The sequence below is a fragment of the Aphelocoma coerulescens genome, chromosome 5 (assembly GCF_041296385.1).
Source record: "Aphelocoma coerulescens isolate FSJ_1873_10779 chromosome 5, UR_Acoe_1.0, whole genome shotgun sequence".
Taxonomy (NCBI): Eukaryota; Metazoa; Chordata; class Aves; order Passeriformes; family Corvidae; genus Aphelocoma; species Aphelocoma coerulescens.
The window spans coordinates 14,961,360-14,985,515 of NC_091019.1; the positions used below are offsets into that span (position 1 = coordinate 14,961,360).

The 24,156-nt window shown below is 39.1% G+C and overlaps 1 protein-coding gene across 3 annotated transcripts in view; it reads left to right on the top strand.

Annotated features, from left to right (window-relative positions):
• Positions 1-24,156, top strand: part of DENND5A (DENN domain containing 5A) — a 64,734-nt gene that overhangs the window by 29,418 nt on the left and 11,160 nt on the right. For 2 of the 3 annotated variants that reach the window (XM_069016773.1, XM_069016774.1), the window contains exons 6-16: positions 6,409-6,726; positions 8,071-8,286; positions 9,206-9,440; positions 9,885-10,035; positions 10,667-10,760; positions 13,777-13,908; positions 15,439-15,591; positions 18,746-18,830; positions 20,119-20,203; positions 21,197-21,325; positions 23,584-23,705. In XM_069016773.1, the coding sequence (XP_068872874.1) occupies positions 6,409-6,726; positions 8,071-8,286; positions 9,206-9,440; positions 9,885-10,035; positions 10,667-10,760; positions 13,777-13,908; positions 15,439-15,591; positions 18,746-18,830; positions 20,119-20,203; positions 21,197-21,325; positions 23,584-23,705 (1,720 nt within the window). Of the gene's footprint in view, positions 1-6,408; positions 6,727-8,070; positions 8,287-9,205; positions 9,441-9,884; positions 10,036-10,666; positions 10,761-13,776; positions 13,909-15,438; positions 15,592-16,418; positions 16,524-18,745; positions 18,831-20,118; positions 20,204-21,196; positions 21,326-23,583; positions 23,706-24,156 lie in introns of all 3 variants that reach the window. The other variant, XM_069016775.1, reaches the window with a different exon arrangement.

Genomic DNA, 24,156 nt, shown 5'->3' on the forward strand with positions numbered 1-24,156 from the left:
CCTTGGTTCTGGGTAAGGTTTCTGGTGAGCTGTTGAAGTCCTTTGCATTGCAGGCTGGAGATGTAGCTATGGCACAGAAACAGAGTGGAGTCAACAGTCTCTTAGTGAATAACTAAAAAGTTATCCTATACCAATAGATTTGTTTATTCAAGAGGTTAAGTAGACTGGGAAGAACAGGAGCTCACTATTGAGGTTTTCATGGTAGGGAGTTTGCTTAAAAAAACCCAGCTAACCAAAAAAGAAACCCAAGCAAACCCCCGTAGAAGAACAAACAAAAACTGCCAAGGAACGTCAATAATGTGCTATTGTAGAACAGTAGAAGAGGGCATATAGATTCCATTATTTGTACTTCAATAAAGACAAATTTATCATCAGTATCAGAGGGGATATTAACACTGCTTATCTGTAAAGTTTGGAATGTATATCAACATTTATGAACTCATCAGGGTTATATGAGGAACTCCTGTAGGCTCCTGATATCAGAATTTTCCTCACTTATCACAAAGGGTGTACAAAGAGCTGTTCTGTGTTGTAATTTATTCTGAGTTCTGCCAAAAAATTTTTTTCTTTGTCTTGAAACTGCCTAAGCTGCATTTCTGTTCCTAATCTATTTACATGGATGTGTGGGACAGCTGCTGTTAAAGAAAGCAATATCTGATTTAGGCAGGGGCCAAAGAGGTGAGCTTTGAGAGAAAATCTAGTTAGTGCTTCTCAGTTGAAGGGCATTGTGGAAGAAAAGAATACTGCTGTCTAGCACAGCATGGATACCTCAGTGTCACTGTAGACTTCTTCATTGTGGTTTTATAATGAAGTTTGAAAAAGACTAATTTGTCTTGCTCAAAGTGTTTTAGGCTAATACTGTTAGGGTAATAATGTGAAAATACAGTCTGTCCCAACTCAGGTTTGGTTTGGTGTAAGTCTTGCACACATAAGGCTTCTTTTGGTGGCAGCCTCCCATATTTGGGTCACGTCTGGTGTTTCCAGGGAATGCTTTACCATATGAGCATGGAAACCCCAGCTGTAGCCTAGAAGTTCATGCTTGTGGCAGATGATTATTAAAATCTTCAACAAAAAAGTTGTGTTAGTACAAAATTCAGTTTTAGGTTATTCCTTGGGAACATAAGAAAACAGTTCCTGATGGAGAATTCATTGAAGACCACGAATGCCCTGAAGACCTGACTCTCTGTAGCCCAGTAAAAGTCGGAAATGCTGAGGTTTAGTGTGGAGTTGAGCTTCTTGTGCATGTCAGCAGTAGAGTGCTTGTTCTCATAGGTGTTGCTGCTTTGCTGAGGGCTGTGTGTGTGCATGAGCAGCCTTGTGGTTTCCCTGGCAGCTGCATCAGAGGCTTCTGAGGAACCTAGAAAAGAAGGGGAGGGCATCGGAGAAGCTGTGCTAGGATAAGGTGCTACAGATGTCAGAAGGGAAGGGAAGGACATGTAGCTGTTCCAGGTGTTGCTGGCAAAAGTGTGGTTTGTTTATCAGTGAAACTGATCAGTAGAAGTGGTTTTAGCAGCTTATTCACAGATCACAAACCTAGCAAGTACTAAAGTAAGATTGGTTTTTTTGATGTGTCTTTGCATTTCCTTCTAAACGAACTTCTGCAGTGCTATAGAAATACAGTTTAAATGAGCAAATTAATCCAGACCATTTCATGCTGCAGGATTTGCATGTGTATCTTGCCACTCTAATTTAGGAGAATGGTAGAAATTGAAATTATTTTCAGTGGAAATAAGCAATGCTGAGTTTCCAGCACTGATGAAATCAAACAAAGTAGTATCTCGTTAAAAAGCCTGTTTTTAATGAAGCGATCCCAAGGGTCTTGGGCAATAGCTTTTCCTTTTAAAAGAGTTTAAGGACTTTAAAACCTAAAATGCATATTCTCTGCTAGTATAAGACAGATTATATATATTCTCAGTGGTTTTATTTCAGCCGTTAAAAGGATGTGATTCAATGCTAAACCTGAACAAATTCTGTGGGTTTTTATTTTTGTATGTTGTTTTAGAAGATAAGAAAGGTCTCCTGAGAAGCCTTTTTTCATCCTGATGCTAACACGTTAGACCAAGATAATTATTTAAAGATAATCACTGCTTTGTATGCATTCTCAGGCTATCTGCTGGTAGGTTGATCCTTGATAGTACTGTAAATTTATTGACAGACCTCAGTTCTATATTTTCTTGTACTCCAGCGTGAACAGCTACCTGGGGAGCTCCTGAAAGCTGCAATGGCTTTGAGCTGTAAGCTGTTCTCAGTCACAAATTCTGGGTTGGCATGAAGCACAGCAGTGCTGAAAATAAGGCTGAAGGTCACCATTTGCTTACAGGAGTGTACAAGAGCATCCTTCAGAATTCAGGACCACTGTAGACACACTTCTCACAAGTCAGCCATGTGTGTCTAAAGCTGTGCATCCGTGTTCTCTGTGTGTTGTGTGAAGTGGGTGGTCATTTGCAAGATTGGGGCCAAATGCACAAAGACTGTCCAGGTTGTAGATGAATAGGGTTTAGTCTTTCAGTGTGGTATTCAAGCAGAACCTAAATCATTTCCTTCTGTGCTTTTGAACAGAGCTGAAAGGAAGGATATGCAGGCCCTGCTAGATCTGTGTGGGGTTTGGCCCTTATTGTCCTTGAGGTCAAACTAAACAATTGCAATTGTCCTTCGGCTTTGGAATGGATGGGTGTAGTCCAGACCCCACTAACCCCATGGAAAGTGGTGCTGTTGGCTTCAAGGAACCAGGCACTGGCACCAGATACATGAACACTTATTTGATTAGATCCATATTTCTGAGGTTTCTAAGACTTTCACCTGGACACCCTGTTACTTGGGATGATAAAAGTTTATGGGAAGGACAGGTTTTTAAATTAGGATGTGACATCCTTGTTCCATAGTGTAGTGTCTCAGGAGAACATTTTATTGTAGATGATGTAATGTGTCCTCTCTTGTGACAATCTGCTATTGAAGTGAAGTGGTGTGTAATTGTTTTGGGATTTTCTTTTGATCAGAAGACTGATATCTGAGCAACAAATAAAAGAATATTTGACTGTTCTAGAGATCTGAAGTACCAAGCCACTAACTTAAGGATGCTCATTCAGTTATATCCCTTACACATGTTGCCAAGTATCTTGTCTTTATATCATTTTAGTGTTGTATTTGTAAAATAATACTCTGTGTATCCACATACAGAGCTGTCAGCTATTCACAGCCCACTCAACTGCGCTGCCTCCAGAGACAAAATAACTAAACCCTTGTGGCCAAAGAACTCCTTTATTTTTCTGCTTTATTCTCCTCTATTTTACTTGCCCAGTTCCTAGCATGCAAAATGCTTTGGATGACCATGATTTCATAAATAATAAGTGCATTGTAATTTTTCTTAGTTTTTAAGGAGGGGACCCCTCTATCCTTGCTGGTATTCCATTCTGTTGGATCTATTGTATAGCAACATAGTGAGATTTACTGTTCTGATGTCTGCTCTTGGTGGTCTATTTATTTCAGATTTCATTTTTACAGAAAAATGTTGTTTTGGTACCTCTGGAAGGGCTTGTTCAGTGAGATGTTTTTGCCACTGCCAGGGAAACAGGTTCCCATGTTTCCCTGAGGAACATGGCCTTTTCAGAAGTTTGTATGCAGTTCTTGAGGATGACCTCAGCTTCCCTGAGTTAAGAGAGGCTAAAGTTGTGGATGGAATCTTTGCTTATGCTGCTCTGGGTAGTCCTCTTATTTTATGTGTTATTAACCAGGCACTAGATAACTACAAAGTGTCCCTGAAAATATTCTTTACACTCTATTTAGAGTATTGCTGCACACTGACTTTTTTTTTAATGTTTCCATACAGGCCAGTTTCTGGGAGATGTAATAACAAGTTGCACGATAAGCGATCATTAGTAGCTCAGAGTGTTTAAATGGTGTGTATTGCTCTTAGAGAGGAACCCTGCAGAAGGGAAATTCACCTATTGGAAGAATTAACCAGTTGTTAGCCCAGATATTTATATGCAATTTCAGCAAGCATTAAATTTGGCTTTTTCTTCCATTGGCAAGAAGTTTCATTTCAGTGGGAAGATCATAATTTCTGCATTGGTGAGGTTAATGTTTGATTCCTTTTTGGCCAAGTGCTTTGTGGGTACAACCAAGCTTATTAACCAAGAGTGATGTTTTTTGCAGAATCTGATCCAAAAAGGAAGGAAAGTTGAATGGCATCAATTAAAGAAAGTTGTAAAAGGAAGTAATACAATTAAACTGTTTGAAGAGTTTCTTATTGAGTCTGTCTTGCCATTTTGCAGACTGCTTGAGGCAAATTCAATGCTTTTTGTTTCTCTCTCAGCACTGATTGGTAGGCATTGTGCCTGGTTTCAAAGCTTTATTTCTCTCCTGTCTTGAAGTGCTTACAGTGTTTCTGACAAATACCAGCTGACTTGACTTCTGATTGTCACAGAGCCATGGGTATAGTGGGAGTCCTGAAGCTCCTGAATTCAGGTGCTTGCTTGAAGCACGAGAATTGTTGTGCACACGATGCCCCTTTGAGTGCTTGTCTGAATGGGAACCAGGAGCACACAGAGTGCATTCCCAGCCCAGCCCTGGGCTGCCTTGCTTGGTGGGCACACACACCATCTGCTGCCTTGGAGCAGTGCTGATATTAGGGAAATTTCAGCAATCACACCTGCCCTGCATAAAAAGAAAAACTTTTTCTAAGGTGCACTAGAAACTGTTTGAGAATCAATGTGTTAATTCTCCTCATTGACCTTGGATTCTTTTGCAACACCTAGTTCAATTTGTGATTTAATTTCCAGTAACGAACCTATACAAGACATATTAAACTGTTTTATATGCATTCCTTTGAGCATAAGAAATCAATCCCCATATTAAAATGTTAGAACATTAGGAAATAGAGAACTGGAGTGAAGCTTGTCTTTGTAACTATGGGTAATGTAGCAGAGCATGAATTGGACTAGTACTATGCAAGCTAGTCCAGTTTGTCCAGTGGAGTTCTGCTTTAAGAATTCGTTTTTCAATTTAAATGTTGAAGCTCAATAAGATATTTGTGTTTTAAGGAGAATTGACACCTTAACTCTGTTCTGTAGAAACCTGTCACAAGTACTAAATGTATGTTTTCACAGCAGTTTACTTTAATGGGACAGGTCTTGACAGGCACAGCTTATTCTAGTCTACCTGTAGTCAGTCCCCCAGCAAATTCCTACCAGAACTCCTTTATCCTTACTGTTTGTGGCTCTGATTCACCATTCATTCTGTGTGAGGTTGAACTCTTCTAATTCTTTCTTTCCAATTAGATTGTGGTGGTACTTCCATCCTTCTGCACTTACTGAATCATAGCAAATATACTGGAAATAACTGGAGATCTGTTAGTTCTCATAGACCTGATAAATATTTTTGCTGCAAAGCTGTAGCGAGACCTGAGTTCAGGTGTGGCTCCTAGAATAATGCAATGCAGTTATGTTGAAAGTACCCCATAATCTGAGTGAATTTTGTATAGAGAAAGTTAAACAGAATAGTGACAGTCCATGTCAATTCTGCAGTGGAGAAAAACTGAAATGCTTCTAGAGAAGAGCAAAGTTACTTCTCTGTTCTTAACTTTCCAGGCAGTTTTCACACATGATTTGGGTTCTTGCTGTGATGTGTGTAGTTATGTAATGTCTTGAAACCATTAGATGCAGATTTTGTAATGCAGAAGCCAAAAGAGGAACCTTCCCCCTTGCCAAATGAAGAGTGAGGTAAACCTTGAAAGATGCAGAGCTTCTTTTGATCTTGCTGTGGAAGCCACATAGGTGGTTTTTCTTCTCTTTTTCTTTACCCCAGCTTGGTCCTTTTTGGTTGTAAAGCAGTTCAAGGTTGGAACAGAGAAACAGAATAGAAACTAATTAGTTTCATTTTTCCCCTTGGAAACGAACTTGTTCATTCAAAGAATTGCCTTAGTTGTCAGGTTGCTTACAAAAAAAGAGAAAACTTCGTTGCACTTTTGCAGTATCAGCACACCTTTTAGATTGGAATTTGCTAAATCTTTTAGAGAAGTGGACTGATAATCTGAGCAACAGGCAGTCACCTGCTTACATAAAAACATGTCTAAAATAGAATTGCAGATACCCTGTGGTTAAAATTTAGCTGTACATGTATGACTAAAGTCACACATCTGTACCTAATTCATGTTATAATCTATTTTGTACATAGCAAATATCTTTAAAGTGAGTCTTCTTTCTCAGTTACCTCCTTAAAAGACCTAGAATTATAAGTCTTGTGTTGTATTCTTCAAAGCCAACCAACCAGTTCAGTTATATTTGGGGCAAGTCTGTTTTACAAAATAAACAAATGCAAATGTATTTGAATCTTTAAATAAGCACAAATCCCAAAGATTAATAATGTGCTTAGTGATGTTGTAATGGTGTCCTGTTCTAAATTAAATCCCAGGCTAACCTGTGCTTTGTGGATGTAGACAACCATTTCATCGAGCTGCCAGAAGACCTACCCCAGTTTCCAAATAAACTTGAGTTCATTCAGGAAATTTCAGAGATATTGATGGCTTTTGGAATTCCACCTGAGGGAAACCTTCACTGCAGTGAAAGTGCCTCCAAGATGAAGAGCCTCAGAGCATGTGACCTGGTTTCTGATAAAAGAAATGGGAACATAGCAGGATCACCTCTGAATTCCTATGAGCTGCTAAAGGAAAATGAGACTATTGCAAGACTCCAAGCACTTGTTAAAAGAACAGGTGTGAGTCTAGAAAAGGTAAGATATGAAATGATCTGCACTCTCTCTGGTCCTGCAGTGGCAGATGGTCTCAAGTCATGGTCCAAAGATGCTGTTTGTCTGTCTTCACTAGAAAGAACTTTCTGTCAGCATGTTCACAAAGCTTGTGAACACCTGTAGAGACAAGGACAAGCTTAGGGAAGAGAGGGAATGGGATTTAACCCTGCAGCATCTAGGAAAACCTTTGCTATTTTCCAAGTGTTTCTTTGCCAAGATAATGTGTTTAAAAATAGCACTTTGCCTTGTTTATTTTTGGTTTTAAGATCTATTCTAAATTGGCACCACTTTTTAATGACTTATGCAGCTAAAATTGACATATAGATAGTCCTGAAGTTTGCATCCAGTCTTGGGTTCTATAGATTTCTTTTTCATTCTGTGTAGAATTTACATATAATTTTGCTTATATGTAATATATTTGCCATAGGGATACTGTGATGCTTTTTTCTGGTTAGTGCTGTACAGTGCATGAGTGTCTGATTCCCAGCAAGTGGACATGCACAGCTCATGGTGACCCTGATTTGGTTTTTTGACTGATAAGAAATGTGAAACAAAAACTAAATTGTGGCCCTTTGTGCATAAAATATACTACCTGAAGTACCCCTGTGGGTGTTTTGAGCCTTTGTGGAATGAAGGCTGTCACTGTTGGTGATTTTTTTCCCCCCCCTATGAATTGAATATCTCAATCTTACTGCTTTTAAAATAAAATTTAGCCTACATCTTAACTGAAAATGCATTTTCTTTTCTTAAAGATTACTCTGAGGTGTGCAGCGGTGAATTGTGAGTTAGACTGCTAAGGGCTTAGGCTACAGGGAATTGGCTACTAGACATGCACAGCTTCTTGTTACTGTGCATTTCTGTCTTCATTTGAAAGCTGCTCTGTATTTAACAGTACTAAACCTGGACTTGTTTGACACCAGGTATGGATTTGCCTAATATGCAAGTTTTTAGGGGTAGTAAGATCCTCTAAAAAGCCCATGCAGGTGATTGAAAGGTAAAAGAAAGTAAATTAAGTCTGTGACATGCATTGGCATGTATACGGTTGTTATCTGCCCTTTTAAAATTTAAAACATATCCAGTGCAAACAGCACTGAAGTAAGTTTTGGTTTATTACAAAAACTAAAATTTTCTAGGCAAAGGTTTCTGTTTAGATTTTTTTTTTTTATTTTGCTGTTTTATTGCAATGGTTGAAACAGGAAATAATTTTTCCCTATTGAAATGTTGACTTGAAGAGTAGCAGCTGAATGGCAGATTGAAATCTTGTATGCCTGGAATACCTGACAAAGCATCAATACCAATTATTTGTGTTTTCCCTTCCTTTTTCAGCTGGAGGTGCGAGAGGAGACCAGTAGCAAAAAAGATCTTAAAATTCAGTGTGATGAGGAAGAATTCAAGATTTACCAGCTGAACATTCAGATTCGGGAAGTTTTTGCCAACCGCTTTACACAAATGTTTGCAGATTATGAAGTGTTTGTCATTCAGCCCAGTCAGGACAAGGAATCCTGGTTTACAAACAGAGAGCAGATGCAAAACTTTGATAAAGTAAGTTGTAATAAGATAGGTTGACATAAGAGGTGAAACAGTGTTCAAACATAAGGCTTTGTGTAGTGGGCCATCAAATGGAAAACAGTGCTGTCAAAATGGTAATTTCTTCCTTAAATTTCAGTGTTCCCAAAAAAAGTCATGTCTTAGATATTATGTAGAAAAATATATACAAATACAGACTTGGAGAGATAAAGATACTCTTTTAAGGATACTGTAGAAAAATACATCTTGCTCTATAAAAATAGCTTAGAAAGCCTCACTTTAGGGCTAACCTCTACAGAAAGGTTAAATATTACTGGTAGAAACTGACTTTTAACCAGAGGAATTGCCAAAAATGTTAATGAATGAAGTTGTGACCCCAAATAATGCTTATGTACATGTGTACCAAATGTATTCCTAGCTCTTTTGTAGAGAAACATAAGACCCAGTTCTTCAAATTTTTGCACTGTTTTCTTTGCTGGAGGTGAGCTATTTGTCTATGGGAGAGTTCACATGGGTGAAGATGATGGTGCAGCACTGTCTGCTAAAACACTCATCTGATTCCCACCAAACTGTATGAAAAGATTCCCAACAACTTCACAAGCTGTGAGCCCAGCCAGAAGTACCAAATGTGCACACCTGCAGTACTGTTGGTGTGGTTTGCTGGGATTCTCTTGAAATTTGTAGCAGATGAAAGAAATGCCAAAATCACAGTGTATTAATTATTGTGCTATATACTAAATGATTGTCCTGATGCTGAAAATTTCATATAGACTGCCTGTTTTGGGGATAGAATTGATGTGCAGAATAAAGCCAGGCTTTAAGTGGCACCAAAGCACTCTCATACGTCCTTGATCAGAAAAATTGGTGCTTCTGGTGGATGTCTCTCTCTCTCTTTGCAGACCCCCAAAGACTTTTATCTCTTCTTGTGTCTTAGGCTTCTTTCTTGTCTGACCAGCCTGAACCTTACTTGCCTTTCCTCTCGAGATTCCTGGAGACCCAAATGTTCGCATCCTTTATTGACAACAAGATTATGTGCCACGATGAAGATGACAAAGACCCTGTTTTGAGAGTTTTTGATTCTAGGGTGGATAAAATTAGGCTGCTGAATGTCAGGACTCCGACTCTGCGCACATCTATGTATCAAAAGTGCACAACCATTGATGAGGCTGGTAAGAGCCACGAGGCACTTGCTTGACAATTAGTGCAACTGGTCAGTGCTGTTTGTTGTAAACATTACATTAAGTAATGATTCATGCATTGAAACCTCAAAAAAAAAAAAAAATCAAAATAGCAGAGGTGTAGAGCTTAAGTTGGGGACTAAATGTTTGCTGTGAAGTTGAGATGTGAAATGAAATTAATGTAACGTAGAACTCAGCGTGTTCCTGCACGCTTTGAATGTGAAAGATGTTTGAGCTTAGGAAGATAAATATTTTTCTCCTTTTGGTGGCATTCTTTGATGTCAGAAACACTCTTGTACTAATGTCCCTGTTGAAATCAGTAAGAACCTTCCACCTCTTCCTTTAATTTGACATCTGCTTTTAATTGAAGATACGTGATTATAGGTATGTCTGATTTAAATACCTTTAAAAATATTAACTTACTTACTATTTCAGAGAAATCTATTGAATTAAGGCTGGCAAAAATAGATCACACTGCAGTTCACCCACACTTGCTGGACATGAAAATTGGACAAGGGAAATATGAGCTTGGATTTTTTCCTAAGCTTCAGTCTGACGTTTTATCCACTGGCCCAGCAAGCAACAAGTGAGTAAGCTAAGACAACAGGTGCTGAATCCTGGCAAGATCTATAGAATGGCACTAAAGCAGAGATATTAGAAAACAAAGTCAGTTTTGGGTTTGTTTTTTTTCAAGTGGGAGCAGATCAGATGATGTGGGTGAGATGTGTGGGGTGGGGTTGTTGCTATGTCTGGGTTTTTTTTCTTTTTTAAGTCTGGGCTTCTTGAAGCAAATTTACTTAAGAAAGCCATCTTCTGTTTGAGATGATAGTTGATGTGTTTTGAGCTACTTATAATTATTGTCAATATAAAAGCAGATCCCCTTATTTGATCTCATGTAGGAGCTAGCAAATATTTTAGGGCATTTTCTTATAAAAACTTCAAAGGAGGAGAGGCAAGGCTTAAATTGTCCCTGGAATTTAAAAAAAAAAAAAAAGGAAAAATAAAAACCAAGTGTATGTGATCTAATACTCTAAAATATTTTGGTTGCCCGATATTGGATTCTTCTCCAGAGATTCTTTGTGTGTTATTTGCAGCTGTGCTTTCGCTGATGTAATTTATGTCAACATGTTCAGTATAGACTAAACTGGAAACCTCTTACTGCCTCTGACCTTCACCTGACTCCTGACATTTGGGTAATGATATTCCCCCATGTGTAGGTGGACAAAGAGGAACGCTCCTGCTCAGTGGAGGCGGAAGGACAGACAGAAGCAACACACAGAGCACCTGCGTCTGGACAATGACCAGAGAGAGGTGAAAATTGCTCAGCTCTAGAGATCTGATTTTTTTCTTTCCTAATGGCCTGAAAAACACTCTGCAACCTTTATGAAATATCTAGACAGTTACTTGCAGTTCATGTCTGCTCTCCCTTAAGTGTGTTTAATATAAATGAAGTAGCAGACCAAAAATACTTAGTTTTCTTATTATAAAAGTTATGTCATTTTTGCCCCCTCTCAGGACAAAATTGTTTCATCCCACATATAGGAGAGTTCTCTGAAAATATAATCACATGATTTCAAGTTGTTGTTTTTGGGGTTTTTTTTCTGTTAAAGGGGATGAGTGGGAAGAGGGGAATTAATAGTTTTCAGCCATCTATTTTCCATCTCTAAATAACTTAGTCATCCTGTGCTTCTTTTGTGTATTTGATGGAGGAAAGATACCCACCTCTAGAGAGGGATTAATTTCATCCTAAAATCAGGAGCACTGCCTTTTGGAGTTGCCTAAGTGTCTTCTGTAGACCATAAAAAAAGTCTTAAGGTGACAAACTGACAGACAACCTCATTGCTAAGGTGAGAATGTGAAGCCCCCCCATACTGTCACATTTGTGTCTGCCTGCTTTTACACAGCACAGTCTGATGCTGATTTACCCACCTTCTGAACTGATAAACATCTCTCACCACTGCTCCTACAGCTGTGACACAGTTATTCTTTGTGGTGAAGTGGTTTTGAAAGACCTGGGTGACCTCATTTCAGTACAGTTTCTGATTCGTATGGTACAGACTGCAAACTGTTAACACCAGGTGTTGATTTATGGGTAATTCCAAGAACAGTGGCTCAAAATATTAGAGTTTTTTTGTTTATTTAGTAACCCCAAAGTTTTGCTTTTGTTTAAGTGCATGTTGTTAATTGAAAACAATATTCTCTTGCCTTGTTAAATATCCTTAGAAAAGCTTAATTTTGAATTTTATAGTAGTAGTAGTCTTGTGTCTGTTCGGATAGTGTTGTGAAACACAAGTGTGTTTGTTCAGTTTGTTCTTTTATGGTAGTGATTAATTTAATTGCCTTCCTAGTGTACTGATTTCTGGAATTTACTTACTGGTTTGTTAAAATTTTGTTGAATTATACTGTCATCTCTGTCATCCATAACCATGTAACAGAAAAATGTCTGTATAATAAAAAACCTCTACGAGTAGTTTCTGGCTTTGACATGTTCCATATGCTCAGATAACTCTAAAGTGCTTTTTACTTAGAAGTAACAGAAATGAATAGTAGATTTCTAACCTCATTATTGTGCTAAACAACACAGTTGTTAAAGCATGTAAACTTCTGAGCTATCACTTAGGTAATTAGAAAGGCAAAACTCTACCTCTGGTCTCTGGGTTTTTTGTTTGTTTTGTTTTTTAACTGATTCTTCACAAGCTCGTTTCCTACAGGAGTTATTTTGTTGCAAAAGGCAAATAATTTCTGAGGAATAAATATTTTAAAATACATGCTCAGCTGGGGCACCAAGTGCCTGTGGTAGTGGTGCTGGTGTTTTAGGGGTTTGTGCTATACCTTTTTGATGACATAATGGTGATTGAATGCTGACCCCTTCTTCTGGGTGAACCTCAGATTTCCACAGTAAATTTGAGAGTGGGGAGGGAGCTCTTCTGAGATGAACCCTGGGGTCAGGCTGGGCAGGAGGTGTCAAACTGCAGCACTGGGAGTTTTAAACAAATTGAAGCTTTGTGGCAGCCAACAAAAATCTGTGCAATTGAGACTTTTGACAATTGCAAACATTTGTGCCCAGTGGAGGGCAGAGTTTACACCAATCCACTGATTTAACACCATCTTTTCTTTTTTCCTTTCAGATTCATTACTTACGAATTTATTTTTATGTTGAATGCTTGGGAGTTCTGCACTGTATTATGTCTTCACTCTTTTCCTTTTCTGTTTTGCATGCTTGCTTTTACTTCATATGTGCTTACCACTTTCACTTTGTATCTGCTTGGCTTTTTGCTACCAACTTATCCTGCCAGCACCTGGACTTTTCCATGTCAGAGCTTCAGTTGCAGTTATGTTTAGACTGGGACCAGCATGATTGGCCCTTCATGCCCTCTATAAAATCTGTGTCAGAGCATTATCTGGTATGTCCAATGCACAATATGACTGTAATCATAGTTCTGGATAAAGATGCATAATTAAATGTATATATCATAGCTCTTTAGTGCAAGGCCAGTGGAGAAGGTAGAGTTTTCCCTCTCTGTTGTGTTTGACAAATCTATTCACTGACATCTCAGTTGGTCATTATTTCAATGTAAGCTAGAGAGGTTTCCTGTTAATTTGAACTATGTACTAACCCTGAGTATTCCATCAGTGCCTGTATAGGACTTTCTCTCTATCACTAATTCTCAGTTAGCTGTGCCCCAACCAACCAGTGATCACCTGACTTCCAAAATATTTGTTATATCACTCTTGTCTCTGGGGTGAAAACAATGGCAACTCCTTGATGGCAGTAATAGGAGCAGAAGAGCTCTTTCGAGTAGAGTGGGTTCAGGAAATTATTTTCCTGAAAAACACAGCTGGTTCACAGCTGAGAGATGTTGTTATAATTTGCATTTTGCAGCTGCTTCCTGAAAGAGCAAAGTTTGCTTGCAGTCCCCACACAGACCAGTCTGCCACTTGACTAGTCTTGGTCTGGGTAGTTTTTGCAAATTTTCATTTAAATGAAAAAATAAGAAGACAGTTGTCAGTGGTGGAGGGAGTAGTTGAATCTCTATGCATCTAAATATCCTTGGCAGTTTGTATTGTGTTTTTGTAATACAGCAACGTGTTCTCATACTGTATAGACTATATAAATGGGGATTTGACCTCTGGAGAAATAGTACTTCAAGTGTCTCAGCCCTAAATAATGCTGGATATAAAAAGTGGCCTTTTCTGAAAGAGGATGTGATCCTTTCCTCCTCACTCCAGAGGTGTGGGTTATAAACATAAGTTTACTCTTTTCTCTTGGCCAAGGAGTCTCACTTGCACTTTTTTCTGTGTTTGTCCATTTTCTTCCCTGATCCAGAAGTACATCCAAGAAGCCAGGAATCTGGGCAGCACCATTCGGCAGCCCAAACTCTCGAACCTCTCTCCGTCAGTAATTGCACAAACAAACTGGAAGTTTGTAGAAGGCCTGTTGAAGGAATGCCGAAATAAGGTAACACAGAGAATAATTCTGCTCTCTTGCACCTCATATCCATCCTTTCTGGACCATTTTGTGTCCAGTATGTTCCAACCCCCCACTTTTCTACCATGTGTTTCTGCTTTATCCCTGTAAGGATTTTTGCGTGGTGGTGAGAAATTAATGAAGAGAGAATGTATTCAGAAATTCTGCAAAGAGCAGAAACTTTATCAAGCAGATTTATGATAGAGATTGAATATTCTGAAGGGTCTTTACCATCCCGCTGCCCAAGTCTATTATAGCTCATTTCAGTTATAACTAATGAGACAGTACTACTATTCAACAGCAGTGAATAGTCCAAAGAGAGGGTTGTGGTGAAAATACAGCAGCTTTTCTCATAACTAAAGGAATTAATACATTTCTGAGGTGTAAGTTTTTAAGCACTGAACAAAGAAATTTGTAGACATACTTCACCAGTATATGTTTGACAACATATTAATCTGAAGTAAATGTTAATGTTTATACAAATACAGCAAGGAGAATAATTATGAAATAGACACATTCTTGCCTGAAGTCAGTGGAGGTACTATAGCAATTATCTACAACTTTTTATAAAACTCTATTTCATATGTGCTTTTACTTCTGATGTCACTTTATGAAACTGTCCAAATGATCCCCATCCCTTAACAGAGGTTCATTAGGCAGTGAAAATTCTTGAAGATAGACTTGGCTCTTTCACAGTGAGAAATTGCTGGAGGGAGTGAGGGGGAGAAGCAGCTAGGGACTAACTTGGACTTCTTCATCTCAACCAAGACGGTGCAGAGGTGCTTAAGGGAGTATTATTCATTTGAAAGCAAGTCTAGAATAGGAACAAAGATGAAAAAATGTGTAAGAGATGAGTGGAACTGATTCCCTCACCATTTTTTCCTCCAGTTGGCTGTATGATGAATATAATGGAACTGGAAGACTGCACTTTAAGAGCTGGTGAAAGCTTTGTTAAGCAGTGTGAAATTGTGCACAATTTAGGAGATTGTGGCTCCTGGGGAAGCTTAAGAGGTGCACTCCAGAATGGGTTTGGTTTAATCTAAATATCCTTCTGGCAGAACAACATCTCCCAGGAATGACATACCCGTGCTACTTGGAAGCACTTGGGCTCATTCACCTCCCCTGGGAGGAGGTGGACAAAGTGTCCTGCTCTTGAGGAGTGCATCCAGCACTTAACAGGCTTCAAAACCACCTAAGACCTGTGTTTCTTGGCCTTGCTGCTGGGCACCCAGCTTGTCATTGTGTGACCTGCTGTGCCCTTTCTTGGGATTACTCTGTGGAGGATGATGTGCCCATTTGCAAACCCTTTTTGAGAAAACAGAAGATCAGCACTGGTGCTGTCCTGGCTTGAAAACCAGGGATAAAAGAACAGCAATTCTGCACTAGTGCCAGCAATATCAGCACAGCCAGTTATACTGCCAAATCTTTGTTATCATGTGCTTCCTTGTTGTTTAACAAGTGGAAGTGATCTTGGAAATTCCTGGGAGAGACTTAGCTCTATTTTGCTTTGTCTTTTTTGAGACTAAGAGGATGTTGGTTGAGAAAATGGGTCGAGAAGCTGTGGAGCTTGGTCATGGTGAAGTGAATATCACAGGAGTGGAAGAGAACACCCTGATAGCCAGTCTGTGTGACCTCTTAGAAAGGATATGGAGCCACGGTCTGCAGGTCAAACAGGTGAGGAATAAATATTCCTGTACATTGCAGCGCACACTTTCCTGAAGTTGTGTTATGCTCTTCCTCTCTCTGCCTTCAGAGGACACCTTTAGTGTGTCTGTAGATGTGTTAAAATACTCGTGTGTCCCCCAGTCCTTTTTATGTCAGTTTGTGCCCTCCTGTCTGTCTCCATGTTGTGGGATATGTGCAAGTGTACCTGTAGATGTGTTCCACAGATGGCTTCTTGGAAGACTCTCCATTTAACCCAGGGTTTTTGTTTGGATTGGTGGGGTTTTGGTGGGTTTTTAAAAATAGGATGGTAAAAAACTGTTGCTGTGTTCTTAATATTTTTGTTAATGAAGTTGCATAGGCTACAAGGCAGCATATCCTAAAGGTGCTGTCAGTGGGAGGAGGGAATTGTTTTCCTGAAGAATAATTTAGTACTTCAAAGTAAAAGTCTTGCTGTTTTGGTTCTTCCTGAGTGATGTAGTAGTACTTAAATTATGATTATGAGATCACTAGCTAGAGGTGTTGGGGTTTTGTATGAAATTAATAATTGTTTGTTGTGCTCTTCTGTTTGGAGTCACTTGTGGGACAAGACGGATTTCAGAGGGCCTTTACCAACTTTACTCCTCCCTTGTACAAAGGAGTAGCGAGGATGGACAAGATTATAACTTCTTTTTTTTTTAAGAATATATGTTCATGATCCAGACAACTGTAATCCAGTATCTCTGTTCCCAGCACCCAAACACCAGTGTTTAAATCTGCTCTCCTTCAATCTATACAACAGTTTTCTATGTGAAGATTTATCATGTGATTCTCTCCCTTCCCTCTTGTATATCACTTAGGATAGAAGCTGTACTGCTTTCGTCTTAGAAGACAGAGCATCAGTATACTCTGCTTCAACCCAGATTTGGGCCTTTCAGACCACCAGACGGCCAACCCTTCATAAGGTTAATGCTTTGGATTGATTGCAGATGTTGGCAAACAGTGCTGAATGGTGGAATAAATAGAGTGCTGGAATAGAACAGAGGCCTGATGGAGGAAGTGCAGTGTATCTCGTAGTATGATCCAGAGCTTAAGAAAACAAAAAATAAAAAAGCACCACCAGTTCTCTGTGTGCTCTGGCCTTTATGAAATATGCAAAAGCCTGCTGTTTCATACATTGATTTTATTTTATTTTTCAATAACGAGCCAGGGGAGACTCTTCTTTCTCAACTGACCATAGTAATGAGGATGGCTTTCCTTCCACCAATCCCTGCTTTTACCTCCTCCCTGCTGATAAACCCCAGTAGTCCTACATTAGCTACCTACTGATTTTTCCACGTGCAGAGGGAATCCATGCCTTCCGTTGTCCCGAGCCATGCAGGGGAGTTGTGATGTAGGATCTAATGACTGAAGTAGTCTGGACTTTCAGAAGGCCTTGGTTATTCCCTTGCCTATTCTCTGTCCCACTGCTTTCCTTAGGCTGTCTTCCTTCCCTTTATAGATCCAGCTTGCATCATCATTGCTATTTGGTGAAGTTAAAGGAGAGTTCCACGGTGGTGAAGGAGCGGGCAGACACTGCATGAGTTCTCACATTCATCATGGTTGTTGACATCAATTTGCTGCAGGATCCTTTGTTGCTGCTTTCTGTGATCTGTTGCAGTTCTCCTTGCCATGGCAGCTGGTTGCTGAGCACTAGACTGTGTGTGCATGTGTGTGTTTATTGGGAGAAGGACAGTTTTGGATGTAACTCTTTGCTGGTTGATTTTTTCATGCTCTTTTTTATCTGTTTATAATAAGACTTGCAGTTTTGGCTTTCCATGTTGGATCTGTCAGGTACACACACAACACAATGGATTTTCATATCCTCACCACTGAATGCATATTTTTAATAGATTTCTGTCAGCACAGATGTTACAGACACTCTAGGATTTATTCTTCTGGAGGCATGCCACTTCTGGAATAATCCCTCATGGTTAATAGTTCTTTATGTCAGCTGTAGGGAGCTATAGAATGGAAGTGGTTAGAGATTTTTAAATATAGTTTTTTTAAAAAATAAATGTAAAGATAAACCATCATTACTGCACCACTGGGAGGGCACTTAGATAATTTTAGATGAAATTGATAGTGCAGAATTGACAACTTGCTTTGTAGTCATTTCTTTCTGCAAAGCTGTAAATAAAAGTATGGCCTTATAATATGACAGCTTTTCTGAAATGCAGAATTGCTAGATCTTTACTGGGATAAAGTTAATACAATAATTTAGGAAGATGGTAAGTAATACTTATTATCTGTAAATAATTCCAGTTGCTGTGCTGGAGAGCCCCTGCTTGCTTACTGCTGCTTTTCTGCAGGTTTGCAATCTTTTGGTTTATTATGTGAAATATTTTATGGTGAATCCAAGAATCTTTATAGTTTCCCAGTGCAAGATTTCCTCACTCTCTGCTTTAAGCCACCAGGGGTTTAAGAAAGCAACATAATGAGCAAGATGCACCTTTTAACATCACTAATGGATTTATCTTGACCTAAATACTACATCCCAAATTCTAACTTTTAAGTTGGCTTTACAAAGTGTAGAACTGGGGTATTTTTGCTGATAAACTTTCACTGTCCTGCTTATGTTTTGGGATATCTTACTGTGTTTGTGATTGTCCAGGTGCTTTGCCTGATGAAATTGAGGGGAATCTTTTGAGATTCTAAAAATGGGCAGCTTTTATCCGTAGCCCTGAATTATCCCGAGGGGAGCAGGACTTGGCCTGGGTATGTCTTGCTCAGGCTGGCTCGGTGTCTCTTGGCATTTCACTGCTGGGGAGGCAGGCAGGGAGAGACACACAGGACAGGTTACAGTCTCAGATTTCAAACTCCACTTGTACACAGTGTTTTACAAGCCTTGGAATGTTTTCTTGTCATGGTAATGAACTATGAGGAAAGAAGTTCCATTAACTTTTTCCTGTTACCAGAATCATTAGATCCCAATAGTCTGACTCTTGCTTTTCCTTCTCAGCCTCTTTACAGCTCCCAAGCACCTCCAACTTGTCTCATTTTTGGTTTTTACCATTGAGTTTATAGGGAGAAACATCTTTAAAGCAAGTTTTTGTCATGGCTGATACTTTCAGTGATGATTTAAACTTTTTTTTTTTTTTTAATTCAGCTGGTAGTGATTTCCTTAACTAATATTTTTTAATTTTAGGGAAAGTCTGCTTTGTGGTCTCATCTGTTACATTACCTAGAAAACAGACAGAGAAGAACCACATCAGGCAGCTTCAGTACCTCAGGTAAGATTGGCATCTGTTGGAAGAAGATGATTAAAAGCAGTGAATAAGAGCTGCCTGCAGATTTACACCATGCAGAGTTTTTTTCTCTTGGAAATACCCTTCACTCAGTATAACTGAATCAAGTGTTGTGGCTGCTACAATTTTAATACTGGCCTGGTGTGTTGTCTCAATATATTTTATGAAAAATAAACTGGTTTGTATTGAGCCCACTTGTTTGGGTCTGGGATCTGACTACCATGGTAGTCAGAAACTGGAAATAGCTGATGCCTCAGAGATAGGCTTTAAAATGGATTGCTCTGGTCCATCATCCTCTGTGTGACACACAGGCCCTGCATGACTGCTGGGGCAAATGCTGTTATGGGTGGGGGTGGAAAACAAGTGTAAGCACATAAAATTGTTCTGTACACCCTGAAGTTTTACATTATGGCTTGAAAAACAACTGAACGGGAGGCTTATTGTTAAAAACATAAACTGAAGAAAGATATTTTAATTTTTGTTACATCGAGTGTTGCAGTAGAAGTAATATTGCACATAAGATCTACTGATAATATGTTTCTAGGATTATTAAAGTAATTTTTAAACAATAATTCTTGTGTCAGGCGGGGGCATGGGATTGTAGAGAACAATAGGTTTGGGGGAGGCAGTGGGTGCCTTTTATTTTTTATTTAAAGCTGCTGTAAGCAAAGAGCTGAGCATTAGTAAGATGCACAAGATCCTGTAAGCAATCAAAACCATAGATTTGGAATTTTAAGGTCTCCTGAATGCCACTTAGTTTATATAACTTCATTCTGGAGTGGAATTTGAAGGATAAGAGTAATAATATTGCTTGAAAACCTCAAAATGTATTTAAAAAGTAGTGGTATTACAGGAGTGTGCAAAGTAATAGCTCAGTAAGGACAGGATGTGTGGTGTACTGAGTACAACCTATTTAAAACTGTTTTCTGGTGTCAACAGTGGCAGTCAGTGTTACTACACAGCAAGAAAACAGGGCAGTGTTTAGAAAATAATACTTGATATCAAATGGCTTAAGACATATAATAGTCGTACCAATTTCAGCTGAATCTAAGCTCATTAATGTGTTGGTGCTCAGTGTGTGCTGATCTGTATAACCATCTGTGTAGAATATTAGATTTTCATGTCATTTGGAGTGGAAATACAGTACAGTGTCTTCACAGTCACCAGTAATGCAAGTGTGCAAATTGGTGTTAATTCACCTTCTTTTTTATATTGATTTAAAAATCTTTAGATGAATTTCTGCTAACAAGAAACTGTTTTCTTCTGAATCTAGGAATACTTCTTGATTCAGAAAGGCGAAAGTCTGATACAAGTCCAGCCATGTCACCTCTTAGAATCTCTCTCATCCAGGATATGAGGTGAGTTTGAAGTGTCACACAACCCAGAAACCCCCTGAGATTTGCCCACTTGTTTGTGTATACTGTGCACCATGCAGAAAAGCCTGTGTTTCATGCAGCAGGAGGGGGCTGTGGGGAAGGAACCTGCTGAACTATTTCAAAGTAGTTAGTACAACGTTTTCATTGACCTTCACAGAAACAGGGTTCATACTGAGGAGGTTTTATATGGTCAGAGGTATTAACTTATGGTAATACCATGACAGAGTTTTCATATTTTTAATGTTTTGTGAGTTTGGTTTATTTCCACAGAGGTGTGGGTGGAGTGTTTGTGTTTTCCCAGTCATTGCTGAGTTGGTTGTGTAGTTCTGAGACCATTCTTGTTTTTCAGGGAAGAAAGCAGTTTAAAGAACTTGTTTGATCTAAAGAATGGGTTTATCTAACATTCAGTACTGCACGGTGAATAAAACTACAACTTCTGCCCAGTTCCTTCCCTTCAGTACATTGAAAAAGCAATATGCAGAACTTCTAAAACAACCTTGACAGGAATTTTCTTTTCCTTCTTTTTCTTTACCAGCATCCACTTTTTTCAGTAGGGAGGAGTGAATTGAGGATTTGCTTGCCTTATTAAAATACACCATTTGTGTCTTCTGTGCAAGAAAAGCTTCTACTGAGCATGCAAAACCAGTATTTAATTTTCCAAAGCATTCAGCCATAAATACTGCAGCGATAAGGTCCAGAATGAGTCCTAAATCATGTGAGACAATGGGCCTGGTTTAGAATTTTGTAAATAGGGCACTGCATTGCAGATATTTCCTTTTCAGGCTCTTATTCTCTTTGAGCTAGATTGCAGGGAATTTTTCATTGTCCTGAATATTAAGGTGATTATGTTTCTTTTTCTTCTAATTTACCTGATATTTTGTGTTCTTTGCAAAACTTCAGCTGAGCTTGGTTCAAAAGGACTGTCATGCTTTGACAATACCAAGCATGTCTTTTTCTTTTTCTTTTTTTTTCCAGGCATATCCAGAACATAAGTGAGATCAAAACAGATGTTGGCAAGGCCAGAGCCTGGGTTCGCCTCTCTATGGAAAAGAAGTTGCTTTCTAGGCATCTGAAACAGTTGCTTTCAGATCATGAACTCACAAAGTAAGATGGTTTATCTTGGGCAAAACTTTAAAAAAAATTAAAATCTATGTAATTGTTTGGTTTCAAAAATCCAGGTGTGCCTATTCTTGCATCTGCTTAGCAATGTGCAGAAGGCATGGAACAAACTGGCCTTCCAAGCATGTGAGCTGTTTGGGAATTAGGATTCAATGCTGGGGTTCTTCACATACATTTTTACCTTTATAGCCTGCTTAAGAACATAAGGTGAATTGCTTCTGTGATAGTTACATTCAGTGTTTAGTGTGGAAATTAAAGCCATAGTAATTGTCATTAGCTTTAATGGAAGACTGCTTTCTGGAGACAGCTTAACCTATGCTGTCTGCTCTTCCTTTCCTCTCCTTCCACTCACCACCTTCCAAGGAATTTCTTCCTCAATCCCCCTGGACCCCAACAGCTAATTATTTGAGATTTGCCTTGTCTTGTATTATGTTGGACTTTCTGATGAAGCTGTGGCCTTCAGTGAACAAAGAAAAGCTGAAGGACAGAGTGAGGACAGCTGATAAATCTACCTGTATCTCCAAGTTAAGGTTAAGCCTCTCTAGTGAAGTCAACAGTTCAGATCAGGTTAAATTTAGCAGTGCTTGTCCCATGCAGAGCAAGTGCTGCGAGGGGACTTTCCACACACCACCACACTCCGTGTCCCCCCCACAAAAGAGAAGAAAAAAGCCTCTTTTAACACTGGCCAGTGTACTGTTCATCTGTCAGGCAGATTCTGATTCTCTAGAACAGAGGGAGACTGCAACAAAAGTATGTTTAAAATGAAAATGACAAGCAAAGGAGCTACTTGTACAGGATGACATCAATTCTCTGTAATCTCGTGTGCTTTGTGCTGCATATTTAGATAGCCTACTTAGAGAGCTGTTCTAGGCAGTTGGTTTGAAAGCATGCCCCACTTGTTTTTAGAGGAAGCAGTGCTGAGTTCAGCGAGGTACTAAAAGTAATGGTGCAACTTCTGCCATTTTACAGTTAACAAGATTGTGTGTTGTTCTTTTTTGAAGCAGCTGTTAGATATTTTAATTATCCCATTCTCTTTACTAGATATTTATTAACAAATATAAGCAAAATGTAACATGTTTGGTTTCTTTCTGGTCTGCAAAGGGACTAGAGTTAGGGAACAGGAAGAAATCATGTGTCCTCACTGTCCTGAGACCTTTATGTGTCCAGGGAAACTGAGAAACCTTACCCTTTGAGGAGACAGGACAGCACATACTCTGACAGGCTGTCAAACAGGTGATTCAGATTATTCAAATGAAACACAGACATGGGCACCTTTGAGACTTCTGTGGCTTTGCCGCTCTTGTGACTACAGGCAGGTTAGGTTAATTTAAGGCTCAGTCTCTTTATTTTCATTGAACATTGCCTGTCAGTCTCTAATGTTAGGTTTGTTATGTGAGAACATGCCTGATTATGTTGATTATCATTGATTTGTTTTGCAAATTTCTGTCTTGTGACTTGCTGACTTTTTTGTAAATTGATATCTGAAATTGGGGGGAGTTACCAGGATGCCCTCCTGGAAGGAACAACCTCTCCACGGCTGTGTCAGCATTTCTAATACTTAATTCCTGCATTCATGAGGGTTTGAATATTCCTGTAGCATCAGTTGGATTTTGATACATTTTGGCATGCTCTTCTTTTATGATTATTCCCAACACTGGTATTATTTATTGGTTTCTACCTTTGTGTGCTTACCATTTTGGTTATGTGAGGAGCTGTGTACTATCAACACTGAAGCTATTGCCTGGATTAGTGTGCAGCTTGTTGTAGGCTCTGGGTTATTACTTATAGCCAAATACGAGCAGATAGCCCCAGTTTTTGCCTTATGTCTTTAAGAACAGTCTTCTGTCACACATCACGTGCTGGAGAACTCTCCCATGGCACTCTGCTCTCTTTACTTCAGTTCTGTCATTTTACATGGCCAAAAGAAGTCAGAATTTCTTTCAAGAAAGTGCAAAATTTCTTTTTCTGTTTTGGGGTGGTTTTGGGTGGGAGAAGATCTTAGACCAAACCTTGTATTGGGGGGGAAGATAGTGAGAACTGGACTGTTGCACTTTGGAGATATCAGCCTTGCAGGGAGTCAGCATATCTTGGCACATTGAATACTCTTTGACTCTCCCAGTATCACTTCTCATGTGTAATTGCTTGCCCATTATTCATAGTGTACCTAATGAATTTGCACAATAGAAAACATTTCACTGAAAGCATCTTGTTACTGTGACAGATTATGTGTTTTGCTTTGTCAGAAAACTCTACAAGCGTTACGCATTCCTCCGCTGCGATGATGAGAAAGAACAGTTCTTGTATCATCTCCTGTCATTCAATGCTGTTGATTACTTTTGCTTTACCAATGTTTTCACAACAATCTGTAAGTATTTGCTTTCCCTGCAGCTCTGATTTCCAGATTTGGTTGAGTCCTTGTCCAAAATTCTAAACAGCTCAGAGCAACATGCCCTAATGTAATTGTTCTGCTTTTTTTTCCCTGGGATCCATCTGTGTGTGCTGTACTGCTGTTTCCATGATCTTCTCTGGTGGGCAGGAGTTTCTCTCCCTGTCACTTTTGTTTTTAACTTGGTAAAATACACAGCTCTAATAATTTTAGTTGGGGGTGAGTTCTCAGCTGAAAGTTTTGTGGTGGGCTTGTTTGCATGATACTAAACAAGCACAGTATGGATTGTTCATTATCAAGATAAGAATATTAATGCATGCTGGCAATTAAAAGAAAACAAACCTTTCCTGTTTTGTGCTCAGGCTACTTTGCTGCATGTCTGTCTCTGGGTTTGGGGTAACAATGAAATGCCCATTGAGGGCTGCATCAA